The 16,751-nt window shown below is 39.8% G+C and overlaps 1 protein-coding gene across 1 annotated transcript in view; it reads right to left on the reverse strand.

Annotated features, from left to right (window-relative positions):
* Nucleotides 1–16,751, reverse strand: part of raver2 (ribonucleoprotein, PTB-binding 2) — a 128,430-nt gene that overhangs the window by 36,368 nt on the left and 75,311 nt on the right. The window contains exon 5 of the mRNA XM_015378696.1: nucleotides 365–556. Within this exon, the coding sequence (XP_015234182.1) occupies nucleotides 365–556 (192 nt within the window). The remainder of the gene's footprint in view (nucleotides 1–364; nucleotides 557–16,751) is intronic.

Genomic DNA, 16,751 nt, shown 5'->3' on the forward strand with positions numbered 1-16,751 from the left:
ACCTGTATATAAAAAACGCGCCCTATAGTCCGGTGCGCCTTATGTGTGTGTTAAATACAGAAATGGGACACATAACTGACACTGCGCCTTTTAGTCCGGTGCGCCTTATGGTCGTGAAAATACGGTATTTAGAAAGGTTGCCTTTTTGTAGCTGATTAAAAAAAAATCTAGTGTTGATAAAATCTATAACTAAATTATGATTGTTATACCTTATTTAGCACTGGTTTTCATGTAAACCTTTTAAGATTTATTTGCTATTCTAAAAATGATGTGAACTAAATAAAACTGACAAAATTTCGATAGAGAAATGTATGCACAGACAAAACCTTCAAGGTTTTTGCTGTTCTGTGTGCAGTTTACTCACCATTCCCTGTGCGGCGATGAGAGCAGCCAAGGTACTTCTCCCAGAGGTGCCGGGGGTGCAAAGCGACAGACGAACCTCCTGCCCGCCCACTAGAGTTCGGTCCATCTCAGTCAGCACGGCTTCAGCCTGCTCTGCGCTCTCATACTCCACCACACCAAAGCCTCTCACCGGGCTCCCTTCATCCTGAGCGAGCTGCAGGACGAGACAAAGAAAATGGATTTTAAAGTCACCCGCAGGCAACATTTCTTCAAGCTTTCATCAGGAAGATTTCTGATCTGGTTGGTTTGTCTCTTTTCTTTAATTATTTGGCAAGAACCTCATGCCAGTAATCTACATGCCTAACTTACATGCCCTTTGGGAAGAGGCTTCGCAGCATTCCATGCAAAACCAGCAGATTCTGCAACAGCTTTTCCCCCCACTGCTATCAGACTGCTGAGCTGTTGAAAAAACTCTAAAATCAAGTCACAGACTCTGTATCACACTTTAAACAACTAAACCAAATACTGCATATTTGCACCATATACTGTATATTTGGCCTGAAATGCTCTGAATTTCAATATCAATGCCTTTTGCACCATGTTTTTCTTTTGGAATGGAAATGTTAATTTCACTGCTGAGCTGCTGCTCATTTACTGTCGGAAAGCTGTACAAAACGAAATCTCGTTTTGTATACACTCTGTGTATACGAAATGGCAATAAAAGTTGTCCAAGTCTAAGTCTAGTCTATAGGATCATCCCTAAATCCTTAAAATGACTTACTCCTTATTAATATCAAACAGGTGACATGAAGTGACCAGTAAACGTAACAATAAACCAATAAAAACAACAGCTAGGGTGTAAGTAATTCATTTTGGTGCTGTTTTGACCTAATTTCATCATGACACAGATTTCTTATTTCTACAATCCCTAAATCTCTCCATTGATCATTGGGAGCTTAGTCATGTTTTTGTTTCTTGTAGGTTTTTCACCTTTGATGCACTAAAATTAAAGAAAATTTCTGTCTGACAATTATAGGAACCTCTGATTTAATTTCTCCTGGGGCTTCATATTTTTGTTGTTTGAGGTATTTTGTCGAAAAATTCCTCCAAATCTGATCCGACCAGCCCAGCTGTCCTTTATCAGTTGTACTGCTGTTTTAGCCGTTTATTCTTTTATTTCAGAAAAGTAGTGCAAACTAACATCTTTGTGGTGGTATTGCTGCAGTCAAGGAACAATATATAGTTTAACTATATTTACATTGTTTTTGCACAGCTTGTCATCTACCTGAAAGTTGGTACAATTAATCATTCTGGTATTACCTTTACTCGTCATCACTTTCTGTAAACTTTGGACTGACATCTTTCATTATAATATGTACGAATCTGAAGTATTTTTTTCTATACTGTTAGTACTTTCTTAATTATCTGCATATGTAGGAAAAACATGTCACTTGATGCTTTAAAAGAAAATAAGAGTTGGTAGATAATTGAAGTTTGCTCTAAAACTTGGATGTGCTGACAAAAATAAAAGCTTAAACCATTGCATTTTTTATCTTTTGAGCTAAAGGAGGAAGACAAATTACACAGAATTTAGTATGATCAACCTTTACATATGAGCTCTCAGTTTAACTACAAAGTCCAGTTAGTCTCAGTGGGATATTTGAGAGGATAGCAACAACCAAAAAGGACTAATTTTGCATTGAATAAATGTGCAATGAATGTTTCACAGCCTTTCCAGGAACATAATAGTCATGTAACGCAAAGGAGTTTTCACTACAATGTCCTGCCAAATCATTATGGTGTTAACAGTTGGAGAATTAGCATAGCTTTAACTCAGTCCAAATATCTCAACACCACTCTCATATGTGTACTGATAGAATTCCTAGAAACATTTCTGCCATTTTTCATTTCTATAAACGGCTCTTCTGGTATACTGGGATAATGGGCTCTGCTCCTGAGAGGATTCAGTCAATGAATCTCGGCACAAGTGCTGGATTTCTTCAGTACTAAACCCCTCCCTGCAGAGTTATACAAATCAGATCCTGGCATCCCACACCACAGAGACTGGAATACACATAATAAAGCAGGAATTTTTTTTTAGGTAGAAATCCGAGCAGCGGGAAGCTGCTACAAGGAGAAATAAGCCAGCAACAGCAGCTTGTAGCAGGTGGTTGGAGGATTTAGGCAAGCACCTCATGGTTTGAATGAGTAAGTAATTTGCTTAATATAATCTGACATTAAATAAATGATCCCTACTAATTAGTTAGCTATTTTATACTTGAAAGAATTATCTAAAGCCCTTGTTCCCCCTGAACTGTGAGATGTCTCAGACTGTCCCAAAAGGTGAGTTCAGCCTAAAGCGGGGGTCGGCAACCCGCGGCTCCGGAATCGCATGCGGCTCTTTAGCGCCCCCCTTGCGGCTCCCTGGAGCTTTTTCAAAATGAAAATCAATTTTTTTTTTGTTATATGGTGTGCAGGAGGTCAAACAAGAATTAATTATGTTTTCCAATGCTGTAAAGATTTGTATAACATACATTTAAACAATAATTGGCGTCATAGCCTTAGAGATCAGTGGTCATAACTTGCAACCAGAGTGGCACGGTGCCAGGCAAACAAATAGGCGGGTGTGTCTCGCACCATGGATCCAAAGGGACAGAAGGAAGATAGCTGATGAGAAAAGAGGATTCAAAGAATGGAGCAAATGGAGCTTTTATTATCTATGCCGAAGGATTGCCTGCATTTTTGCTTTGTAATAAGAGGTTGTCAAAAAAATAAAAAATAAAAATTGGAAAGGCATTTCAAGGGAAGGCAGGCTAAATATGCAGCCGACCACCAAGTTGGGAGTGAGAGAAAAAGTGTTTTGCAAATCCAAACTCCACTACTGCTGCCAGTTTCGCTGATAGGATGGAAAATCGTCCACAGATCAAACAGGTAGAGCTCTGATGCAGGGATGGGAACTTTCTTCCATTTTGTTCCCAAATCCTAAAAATATAAATCACACCAGGGAATGCTGGTGACGGAGGATGTGGGACTTCGGGGTTAGAGAGCTCTGCTCTGATGGATGTTAGTTCCTGCTTGGTTCCTCATGACTCAGTCAACTCCTCCCAAGAGAAACATGTCCACAATAGAAAGATTCCTTTATTGTGTTTCTATAATTTCATCAATGCAACAAAACTTAAACCGTGTGGTAAAGGGCGGTGAAGCAGCGCATGGAAAGCGTGAAAGCGTTCACTGCTCCTCCCTCACCTCATGCAGCTATGTGACATTTGCTCCAGGATAAACATTGAATCATGAATGCTTATTATATAAGCATAGACCACTATACGATAGTCCTTTTCTATAGTGGTCTAATACACTTAGACCCCATGTTGCCATACGAGGCATATACAAGACTTTTACATTTTTGTGGCTCCAGACAGTTTTATTTTTCTTTTTTTTTTGGTTCAGTATGGTTCTTTGAGCAGTTTGGGTTGCCGACCCCTGATCTAGGGTGACCAGATGCCCTATTTTTACCACACATGTCCTACTTTTCATACCTAAAAAAAGGTCTGGGGGGAATTTCAAAATCGTCTGGGATTTTGGTCGACTACAGTGCAGCACGTGGTCGAAACACACCTGGCACTGAACCGAGCCGTGAGCTCCGGTGCTGGTCCGGCAACTCCAGCGGACGGGGAAGAGGGAACCAGTGGGGGGACGGAGCGACCGAACACGGCCCGGTGACGGTAGCCAAGGCCTCGTGCACTGTAAGGCAGGCGGGGGAAGCATACTGTCCCCGGGTTGGGTTAGGTTGCTCCGTCACTGCCTGGCTCCGGACCTGGAGGAGCCCCGGAGCTGATGGCTCGGTTCGACACCGGTCCAGTCAGGCTCAGTAAGCAAAACCAGAATGAATCCATGTATAAGGTGCTCAACATTTACCAATGTAAAAAGAAACACGGTATTAAACTGCCAAACTACATGAGCTGAGCTCTAACGTTAGCTCAACAGGATCAGCTCCTCAGACTGGAAGAAAGTGAGAAGAGGGGTGAGAACAGCAGTGAAGATCATCGGGGCTCCTCTTCCCTCATATTAAAGACATTTCATCCAAGCACTGTTTGTCCCGAGCCCGTAACATCATCAATGACCCCTCACATCCCCAACATGCACTGTTCTCCTTGCTGCCCTCTGAGAAGAGGCTTTGCAGCATTCGATGCAGGTCCAGCAGATTCTGCAACAGTTTCTTCCCCACTGCCATCAGACGGCTGAACTGTTGAGGAAACTCTAAATCATGTCACAGATTCTGCATCAAACTGATCACTGAGCATCAAACCAAAATACAGCATATTTGCACCATACATATTTAATGCTCTGAACTTCTGTATCAATCCGTTTTTTTGCACCATGTTTTTTCTTCCACACTGTTTACATTTGATCACTGCTGCACTTTACGGAAAGGAAATGTTCTGAAAGCTGTACAAAAACGAAATTTCTTTTTGTAAACACTCTGTGTATCCAAAATGACAATAAAAGTTTTCTAAGTCTGCTGCAGCTCTGTGTTTTGACCACAGGTACAAATATCATTAAAATACTCTGCCATGCCTCGTTTAGGTGTTTAATAAAAACTTGTTTGTGGTCAAAAACTGATTTGGATTTTTTTCTAAACAGAAATTCACCTTCCTTTTCAGTGTGGATGTTACAAGAACACTAATTGACATTTATTTTATCAAAATCCTTATGACCTTTTTGTAAATAACTGAACTGGTGTTTCTTTTTACCATATCTTTCAAATGCAAAGACCATGTAATCTAATTTTGTTTAAGAAAAAACAATTGTACCATTCGAAATGTTTGGAACCAACATCAATCAAGCTTTAGTCTCATAGGTTCAAAATAACATTGAGTGAAAAATGAATAATAACATTTACATCACCATTATTTACATCAGCATTATATAAATGTCTGTTGTTTTGTTTGTTAAAGTGAACAGAGAATGAATCAGAGAAACAAATGCTTTCATCTCCTCACTCAGCCTGAAAGCTGACGGCTGTTAGCATCAATGCTCAATCAAGTGGCGATCCACTCTTGCCCTCCACCCTTTACCCCAGTCTAAACAAAGGATAGATGGAAAGAGAGGAAATGCATATATTTGTACAGCAGTGGGTCGATAGGTTATTATCATCAGCATATATTAAGCAAAGTGCATGGAAATCACCTGAACAGCTCGATCGTTTGAAAGGCTGATGGATGGAAAAATGGGTGGGTGTGCAAAAGCGAGGGAGGGGGTGGGAGTGAAGAGGAGACGGAGACGAAATGCTAAAGGAGAGGAAAGCAAAGTGAGGGAGGAAAACATCAGTGATGGATTGAGTAACTGACAAGACAAGAGCATGAGAAAGAGCGGGCTGACGGATGATGCTAGTCAGAAGAGGCGAGAAGGACAAACAGATAAAAAAACGTGTTAAATTTGAGCTCAAGTAAAAAATATAATACAAGTGCAGGTGTTTATTTAATAAAAAAGAAAATGATTTTAAAATACAAATGTGAATGTGCGACTGGTACAGAAAAGTAAGCTAAGTTTCTGTTAACTCTAAATCCTTCCTTAGGCTGCACCTTTTTTTCACATCTGCACTATTATCTCAATTTAAAGAAAGCCTGTTTATATGTAAGCTTTGTAAAAGCCAGATTTCATCAAATTTTTTACTCCCGTTTCTATCAGATAATTTGTCTTTATCACAGAAGTCAAAAATGACAATCAGATAAAAAGGTTACATATCTACCTCTACAGCGTGTTTGAAATATTTTCTGTATTTCATCAGGAACCCTTTAGTGTAGCAGTGAACTATCCTCATTTCCCCACGTGCTTCTGTTGTGTCCTGAAGGTGTGATTTGGGATAATTAAAGAGTAATTAAGTCCATAAATTTGGCACTTCATCTATCATCCTCTAAATCATTTCTGATATTGTAAATCAAAAATAGATTGGCTCGGCAGAAATTATTCTCCTCAAATTTGCAATCACCCTTTGTCGGCCCAATTAAGATTTATTTATTTTTTTTTGCAGTAGCAGCATTGACCAATAGGTAGATTAGATGGAAAATCTTACCAAAAAAAAGTCTGCCAAGTTTTTTAAGTCTGCCAACACAATTTCACATTATAATCTAGAAATACTTCAGATTTGAGAACAATTATTTATTGGTGTGGGTGTGTCTGTGTGTGGGTGCCGACATTACAAAAAGATAATTTATCAACGCAATCTGTTGCAATGTATTGGTACTCTAAGAATCCTTTCAAAATATATGTTATTTATTCAAGTAGAATAAACAGAAAATCTCACAGATTTGTTGGCACATAAACCAGTGGTAAACTGTGTATACATTTGTTTATGGTAATCACCAGATGCAATGCTTTGAATGTTAAAAACCATGCCATGACCTATAAATGATTCAACAAATTATGCAACAGTAAAAAATTCAGATTGTTTTATCATTTGATTATTATAATTATAAAGTGTGTAGGCTTCTGAATAATGTAAGCTTTTTTTTTGATAAAGCACCTTGATTATCACTGTGGCTGGTAAAACGCCATTTGTAGTTATAACCCGAATATATTTATTTGGTGAGGGATTTTGAATGATTATAATGATTTTTATCAATCTGCCTCATTCTCTCTCTGTTCTCCTACTCTGCAGAATCTGTTAGTTCAATCTCTAACCTTCTGCTCTCTCTGCTTTTCCTCATAGTAGCTTCATCTGGTCTATTCCTGTTTGGCTGTGACTCCATCCTGGTGAAATATCAGCTGTGCTGCTGCCATCAACACCTTTGTTATAGATGTTGGAGATCGGCCTGTTTTTCAGTGTAGTCCTGTTTCTCTGACTGAGACTGGCTGGATGTGCTTCTCTTCCTCTGACAATGGGAGCTGGTTTGGAGCTTGTCTGCCTGGCTGTGTGTTGCCGCCTTTTAAAGTTGCCTTTTGTATCTCTGCTTCATTCTGTATGTCTGCTTCTGTCTCCTTCAACCCCATTCGGTCTCAGCAGATGGCCGCTCACACTGAGTCTGGTTCTGCTGGAGGTTTTCCCTGTTAAAAGGGAGTTTTTCCCTCCTCTGTCGCTACAAGCATGCTTAGTGTGAGGGATTGCCTTCGAGTCAATGAGTCGATGCAATCAACTGGTTTTCCTTAGAAAACTTTAAATCAATTTGACTGTATGATCTGGGGAACTATAAAGTGCCTTGAGATGACATGTTGTGAATTGGCGCTATATAAATAAACTGAATTGAGTTGAACTGAATGACATGTCGGATGTTTCGCCATTACTCCAGTTGGGTAGTTTCTGCTCCGAGTGCTCAAATGAACACATGTACTACAGTTGTGTTCACTTTCCAGGCTCTTTCTAGTTCTTCCCTGAGCCCTTGGTATTTCTACAGTATGTCATGTTAATTTTTTCTCATTGCCATCGTTTGGGATGCCCGCATCGATCACTACAGCTGTCATCTGCTGCTTATCAATGATCACAATGTCTGGTTAGACGGCCACAACCATTTTCTTCTGTTTCTATCTGGAGCTTAGCTCTGAAATTCTCCTCCACCTTGGGAGGTGGCTGCCATTTTGACCTGGGAGTCTTCAGTTAGTATTCTGCACAGATGCTTCTGTAAACTATACCAGCTACATGGTGAGAACGTTCTGAGAGATGGCTTACTTCTTTCTGTGTTGCCTTGATTTTGGCTTCCATTGTTCTCTGCCTTGGTGGATATTAACCTCTACAGGCTTTGTTGACTTTACCTTGGCCAAGCAACTCAAGGCTCTGTACTATATATCAGCTCATTAGTGCTGGGTTCACATCAGTGAAAATGTAACGGTGGGAAGAAAACAAGCTTAAACATTTTTGTAATGTTAGAATAAATGTCCTCCCCTTAGCTTTGAAAAGATGCAAACCTAAAATGGAGAAGATGCAAAGCTAGCAGGCATATGACAGCTGCTGAACTGGAGCTGTGGTCCCCAGTCAAGAGATGCTGACTGCATCATGGCGAAGGTTGGGACCCACAGGAATATCTATCAGAAGCTGCTTGTGAGTCTGCGTGCATGTAAGAGACCTTAAATGGCCACGTCAGTCAACAAGTGATGAGGTCACAACAGCCCTGTCAGAGCTGTCCATAGAGAAATGTATTTCACTTCTCACTGTGACAGCTTTCAGTGTTGAGATATTTAAGAAAGAAGGAGCACAACTTTAAATTTAAGTCAGAAAATGTGAGTCAGACAGAGCAGATCAAAATATAACAGGAATGTTTAAATCAAAAGTATAGTGGCTGATGGGTTCAAATGTGCCTCCAATCCATTAATGTTCAGCAATAAAAACAATTCTGCAAAGACAAAAAATTGCGTATTCAAATAAAACAACAACACACAAAACACATTCAATGGAAACGGATTAATTCAATATTGATAGGAATAAGGCTATAACATAGCTAAATGTGGAAAACAGTGCAGCATTGTGAATACGTTAGGGCTAAAACAATTAATCTGATTCATCTTGAATAAACGATTATTGAAATAATCGTCAACTAATTTAGTAATCAGTTAATCGTTAACTGGAGTATAGAGACTCTAAAACGTGCTTTAGCTGACAGAGCAACCCTTTAGAGCAGTAGTTATACCAAAATTGTGTAAAAAATAAATATGTTGCATTTAAGATTAATTTTATTTTTTATTTCTGTCATTATGTTCTGTCCAGAACTCCAGAAGTTGAAAAGTTTTAGCTTCACCTGGTGTGATTCTGTATAAAATCCTCTTTAAGGAAGAGGTTCCTCTTTAAGGAACCTTTCGCTAACTGATTATTCATCGATTAATCGGAAAAATAATCGGCAGATTCATGGATTATCAAAATAATCACTAGTTGCAACCCTAGAATACTCTCTGGATAGCAATAAGTACCTCACAGTAGATAACTTGAGGACAGTATCTCTTATTTGAACGAGATAGCTACCGGTTTAATTCCTCACAACCAGAAAGAGGCACACTTCTGCTAATGCTACACAGAGCTACTAAGATCACAATGCCTGGGATCACAACTCACAGGATTTCAACCCACTATTCCACTGGGTAGAGAATCCTTTCATATCAATGTTGGCATGGATATGATATGTTGGCTTTTCTTCTGACAGCATTTGGAAAAAGTTTGATTTATTAGCCTACTCCACTAGTTGTGAAAAAATATTCCAGAAGCTGCAGACAAATCCTCTTGTGCTCATCGTGGCTCCATTGGTGGCTCTCATGGACGACCAAGTGTGCCGAAAGCGTATTATGGAAGGCGGGTACTAGCTGACATCTCATCCAATCAGCTCGAAGTGTCGCACTAAATGTCCCTCCTTTTCACGGACAGACTGAACCACAGCCTTCCTAGATTGATAACGTAGAACTGAACTCAGTTCTACACATAGCATTTGGCTACTGGCAGGTTAGTATCTGCTCTTGCATACACAAATCTCAGACATATATATTTCAGTAGCAAGTAAGAGCAGCTTACCTTAACAATACAACCAGGACATTCATTCATAGCCTTTCTTATTATTATCCAATAAAAGGAAGTTTGGACACTAGAGGCATCCAATTCATTCAGTGGGCCTTATATATTTTTGGTATGCATGTCACTTAAAATTTTATATCCAAAGAAATATTGCATCCAAACCAGGCCCTTATATTGCAGTTTTCCGTACACAGATTTTGAGAGATTTCATATATCTAACAGCTAAAATGACAAAAAGTTCAACTGGGAGGAATGAACACTTTTGCCAGTGATGGTTGACATGGTTTGCATGGTTATGCCATGTGCTCAGATTTGCCCAGTGGAAATTGCTGACATTTTAGTCACATTTAAATAAGGAAACCTTTGATTTTCATGAAAACAGTTTCCATTGAAGCGGCTCACTGTTTGAAGGTGATGTCATAGATAAACTGAGTAAAAGTTATGAGCTTTGAGTGCCGCGTGTCACTGAAATATGCGACTGAAAATCCTTTGTTGAACAACATTCATTCTGATAAACCTGTCTGCCGGTGCTTCAGCCCTGGTATGCCTACTTCTGTATCTTTCCGTCTACTCCATCTATTCTTAAACATGCATGCTGATGAAACATTTCACAAACTGAGCTGCAACATGACTGTTTAACTTGGTCTCAATTATTATTATAACTACATTTTAAGCACGCACTCATGCCAACAATGCTGTCACTCTAACACTTCACGCCTACACCCCTTCACTGTTGCACCTCACATCATTGTACCTCTATTAGGCTCAACATTGTCACGCATCACCTTCATCACTCCATCAGCTTTAACAGGTCTGGCATTTTACACTCCATCCCTAAATCTCCAACCTCCTGTCCTTTTCTTCTAATATGGCTGACATTTCCTCCCTACATCTCTCTTGTCTGAATAAAGCTAAAGTGCCGTCTGGAGGGCCTCTTGTGTAGGTGGCGGAATTACAGCACTCAGGACAAGGCCACAGGTTAAGTGCACTCTGAACAGAAAAGGTGTCAAGAAGGTACACCAAGAAAAAAAGTGTTTATATGCAAGATTGGAGCTGAGGACAGGAGGTAGTATGGATGTAAGGTTGCAAGATGCATCAGCAAAACCAACAAAATCCTTGTCAACCATTAGTCTAATAAGCTTAGCTTAAAGGCTGACTTCTTCAAGGAAGAGGGAGGTCTGGGAGTCTCTGCTGAGCCTGCTGCCCCAACGACCCAGAACCGGGACCCAGATAAAGCAGAAGACGACAACTGTAATGAGGTATCTTTATGAAATCCAGACCCATTTTACCTAATAGGATTTGTGAGAGGACTTCACTCTTCTCCAATTGGATTAAAGGTACTGGCTTTAGAGAGCAAAATGCTATTGTCATTTCTTGTACTAAATTAACACAATACAACAAATCCTTTTATGTATATAGAAATGCAAATTTACTCTGTCAAGTTTATGGCTAAATTGATCAGCATCCATTCTTTTTGTTTTTTCAACCACTAATTTTAACCAACTTTCCCCAAACCACCCAACCAAAGAAAGGGTTGCTGTTTCTCACCACCATCGATTAGCAATATATTCGCTGTGTGTCTTAAACATATGGTGATTGGTATTGGACATATTGGTATTTTCTTGGTTTGTAGCTCAATAAAGCACTAGCCATTTACCACAATCTTGTAGACGCTACTGCAGATAAATGTGCCGTTTCCTTGCACAGCTACAAGTAGTTAGCTTGATTTTTGAAAACAACAACTGACATGAATACCTTTAAGGTGTAATCTCCAATTTTTAAATGAAATGGAGCAAACAGGCAAACAGCGCTTGATCTTTGTTCACTGCTAAATAATTCCTGACAGAGATGCTTAAAATATTCTGCGCTTTACTTTTATTCAGATGTTATGAACCACTTAGTAGTTTTAAATAACTTTTAAATTTCCAAAACAGTGCAACTGAAGGGATCTGGGCTGCCTTCATAACAGATCTTGACCATTACACTTTAGTTTTTTAGTTGGCTGTATGTTTCGGGAACTGTGCCCTATGACAGTAATTTAAAACACACTTCTACAGTTCACACTCTTGAAAGGTTTTGATATTTATTGAGCTTCTATCCATTTTGTTTAGCTTCCCTGCTGAAGCCTGTACCCACTGCATGATTTGCAAATCACCATGCCTGATGGTTTCATGTCAGTTTCATGTCACATGTAGCATTTTGCATGTAGTCCCCAAAAACAAACTTGGTCATCTGACCACAGCACTGCAAAGACATCTTTATTCCCTGCCTCTTTTCTGCTGTTCTGCAGTGAGAGTAGAAAAAAATATTGTATTTACAGTATAGAGAGAGAAAGTTAGTTGATACAGATGGTATTGCAGATTTTTTCACAGTCCTGAGATTCCTAACATGCCATAAGTGCAACACTGCATGTGCAAGCAGCTCACAGGCACTGTAGAGTTGTGTTGAAACTGATGGAGAGGATGAATATATCTCAGTGAAGCTCTAAATGTTTTAACCTTGAAGACACATTTAATGCAAAAACTATTCACCCATCCATCCAGACAGTTCAAACTAGGTGTTCCAATCATCACAGATGTATTAAGAGCCTGTAGACTCAGTAGCTCAGTAAATTCTAGTGTGATACTTTGAGAGGACGCCACCTGTGCAATACCTCCAGTTTTGAAATTCCCTCACCCCTAAATATATCTCTGAGGTATTATTGGTGATTGGGAACAACAACTAAGCCATAAAGTGGTGGGCCATTTTAACTGATGAGGTGAAGGGTGGGGGCAGTGGATATTGACATGCGTAGTTGCAAGCATTAATTAATTGAACTTTATTGATCTCACATGAGGGAGATTTTTACCTCTGCATTTAACCCATCCCTTTGGGGAGCAGTGGGCTGCTAATGTCCGGTGCCCGGGGAGCAGTGTGGGGTTAAGGGTCTTTGCTCAGAGACCCAGAGTGTCAGTCTGTGGGAGTGGGTTTTGAACTCAGAACCTCTGGATTACAAGCAAAATGCCCTAACCACTAGGCCACACTCCCCTCTTACACAAAGTATATCGCTGCAGAACATAAAATTCTGGATGTTCATAGAATACATTTCCTTTGTCAAGCAGTTGTATCTAAGCTCTTACTAGAGCAGCGGGAGCTCTGGCTTGAAGAATAACCCTTCTTCATCGAATAATCACATGAATGAGTCGGAGTTTAGCACTTGCCAAGAGAACTGCATTTTTCTGGTTATATGAAAAGTTTGGTGTGATGGTTGTTGTGATGGGTGAATGGGGGTGTTTCTTAAGGACCAAAGTACTTACCAGTCTAATAATACATTTGGGAAAAGAGAATCGGTTTTACATCCGGCTTCTTTTTTCAGCCACCACCAAGATCCACTGTTGTTTTTCCTTGTGCACGATCACTTTCACATTTCCTCTTTTTAGCCCCCTCAGAAGGTTTAAACTTTATTTTTGCCTCAGTCATAACCAGTAGTCGAGCAGGAGGAAAAGTTTTAGAGCAAAAGCCTTAGCTCCAAGACTATATAAGAGCCTGTGGTCATGGAGTGATACGTTCTTCCAGGTCACATGACCTGGCCAATGACGGTGAGTGGGGAGCCCTGCTTGTAGCACTGATAGTGTCAAGCACTGTATATTGGCCAGAGGAATCATCTAAAATAACTCATATGCGTCAACTTTTTAGGTCACAAAATCCGTGGTGTGCCTTCAAAGTGGACAAAATAGAGCAGGTGTGAACAGGCCTGAACCCAAAAAGGAACTAACATGTGTCCATCCAGATTTCAGGTTCACCTACTAAGTCATCCGGAAATCCCGGGACCGGCCACCGGCACTTCCGGGTCCTCGCTCCTGGGATAACTGGAAGTGAGTGTTATGTATGAATATGCGTCAGTGTTTTTTTTTTTTGTTTGTTTGTTTTTTTAGTGGCACTAGGGTGGGAAGGTGTGATTGAGACCTGACAGACCGAATCTGTCAGGTTCGGTCTGAACTGCTCCCACTCCGAAGAACATCTAAAGTCTCTAAGTGCAAAGTGTGGAGCCCATTCCTCCTGTCCTGACTCCCTCCACTGGCTGTTGCTTTGGCTCGCCGGTGCACTGGCGATGCTCAGTGTTTGGGGGTGGAAGCCCGGGTGGGTACTGCCTTATTCCTGGGGGATGTTTCGCAGGGCCTGGCCCCCTTGGGCCCATGGTCGGTTCCACTTCGGGGTGGCTGGCTAACTGTGGAGCCCGTGGACTCTTCCCTGTGGCTCCCGGAGACTTCGGCATTGCAGCTGCTGGGGGATTTCCTCTGGGTCTTCTCTCCTCCACCCTTGGAGGGGGGTTAGATTTCCTGGGTTGGCCCCTCCTGGGCACCTTTGCTCTTGGGATCCCTTTGGACGTCTGGGGCTTTGGGTCCCCCAGCGCTCGCCTCAATGCTCTTGGTAGGGGCACGGCTTTGGCTCATCACAACCACTATTGAGCATTTTCCCTTTTGGATAAGCTTTACATGCATAAGTGCACTCTCACAAACAACTACAGATGCTTGGTTCCAGGTACTTAGAGATTCACTTCCATACAGAAAGCCCATATTCTTATCTTTAGCTACCACAGTATACATGTCAGATTAAATAAGACTACCTATACTTCAGCGATAGTATCAAGGTGTGACTTTATTGTATCTCTTATACTATATCTGTTGGTTGTGCTGTTCTTTTTACATCTCTTTGCAGGTGATGAAGCAGACTGAAGATGTTTTATCATTATCTACATTTTATCTCCTCTTTCTTTCATCTTTTCTCCTTTTTTCAGTTTGTCCTTTCCTGTTCTACTTACATTGAAGTGTCCATATAATCTGTAATACTCCCTGCATAAAATATAATAAAGCTATTTTTATGCATAAATCAAGCAGAACACTATGGAGATAGCCGTACTGTTCCACTTGTGAAAGTAAAATCTATTGGGCTCTTTTTGGCATAAAGACAATTATTCTTATTGCCACATTGTCAGACAGGACACTGTAATCATTGAAGTTATTGTAGGTTATATTATATTTTATCATATCTGTGTTTAGATTGAAAATATCTATTTTTAGATGCACCCAGTAAATAATGTAAACATATGTCATAACGAGATAATGTGAATGAGGATGCTTGTGGACTAGGATTTTAAATGATAATCTTAAAACAATAAGTACAGTAAAAACACTAATTTTAAATTAACTTTCATTCAGATAAGTTGAGTGATAACTGGGAGGACAAGTATGACACAATGAGAAAATTAAACTGCAAAAGATTAGACTTTTTTTTTTTAAGCAGATGCATCATGTTGACGTTTTTAACACAGTTTATTGTGTTAGTAAGTTAGAAACAACGTCTGTATCGTTCACATGATAAACAACACACGCACCGATACAGTTTTGCTCTCTATGCTCGACCCATGCACTGATGCATTTGTGTTGCTGGACCCATCACTAGTTCTCTTTTCTGGAGTTTATTTGCATAAAGGTGTTTGATTGGCTAAAATCAAACAGCCTCACCGTTCATCAGAGTAAAACATAAATATTAATGTTAAAGTAATATATAGGAGTGAGCCGAATATTACTGCATGAAGGCAAATGTAAAACCTGGTAAATTGGTGCATTTGTGCCCTGTGTTCAGTTAGCCCTCACATGCTTTTTGCATTAAGCATTCAAATGCATATGTTTTAAACACCAGTATAACACTGACTCAAAAAGCACATAATACATAACACAGGAAAAATAAAAGCTGAACTTTAGGTCAAACACTGCTGGCTCTGCAACAGCAAAACATGAGCTAAACACCCACAAAGCATCATGGGACCAGGAAGATGTAGGTGTATTGATTTCTATGTAGGAGGAAGAGGAAGAAGGGTGGAGCTAAAACTGGAAATGCAGGAGATGGCCGACATTCATTGAGTGAACTTTAAATGGCTATGAGGGGGAGGAGCAGATAACAAACAAAAAAAATTAATAAAATAACCAAATCTGAGAGAAAACAAATGCTGCAGACACACCTCACGATGAACATTCTGAGAGGTGGAGCAAAATGAATTAAATCCATTAAACATGTGCCACCTACCTGGTAGTGAAAACGTATGTGTGGAGATGAAGGGGATTTTTTTAAGGCGCTGGTTGAGCTGTTGTATTAAAATATATTATTTTAATATAACTTCAAATCACAAAAAGGTTTCCTCATCACATCCGCAATTATCCAAATGGTTCTAAGCTATATATATTCTTTTAGTCCCACCTTGATCTGGGTCCACCCTCACCTTTGCAGACAAATATACTACTGTATGTTTACCATGTAAATTTGGCTGACCACAATAGGCCATTTAAGCAGTACTACCCCTACCACCACCCAACAAACACATGCATAGTTAAAACAGCAGCAAAGCCCTGGTCATACAACTGATGTGTCTCCCATGATAAAGTTAAGCCATTTTTAAACAACATAATGTTTGCATTTTCAGGCTGCGTTTCTTTAGATTAATAAACGTGGCTGCCATAAACAACAGACTTGTAAGTCTACTGTAATGCTTAGTTAATCCATCGTATATTTAATAGCTTTACAAACCTAAACATTGTACTTGGAACATAAATTTTGAAAGCCACACAGTCTTAATTGGATTCAAGCATGTACATTGAGTGAGCTACTATACAGTAATATGAATATACTTCATAGGGCCACTGTCCCACTGGAAGATAAACATCCACCCCTATTTTCTAGTCTTTAGGAAACTTTGCAGGTTTCTGTTAAGAACTCCTCTGTATCATGGGCCATTTTTTCTAATAGTTCTTCTATGTTTGTTTCCTTCACATTCTCTGTCCATTTCCTCCACTTTCTCTTGCATCTCTTCCATCCCAAACAAATAGTTTTATCATTTTTATGAGCTTATTTTTATATATATATATATATATATATATATATATAA

Source organism: Cyprinodon variegatus, unplaced genomic scaffold (genome assembly GCF_000732505.1).
Source record: "Cyprinodon variegatus isolate N-32 unplaced genomic scaffold, C_variegatus-1.0 Scaffold176, whole genome shotgun sequence".
NCBI lineage: Eukaryota > Metazoa > Chordata > Actinopteri > Cyprinodontiformes > Cyprinodontidae > Cyprinodon > Cyprinodon variegatus.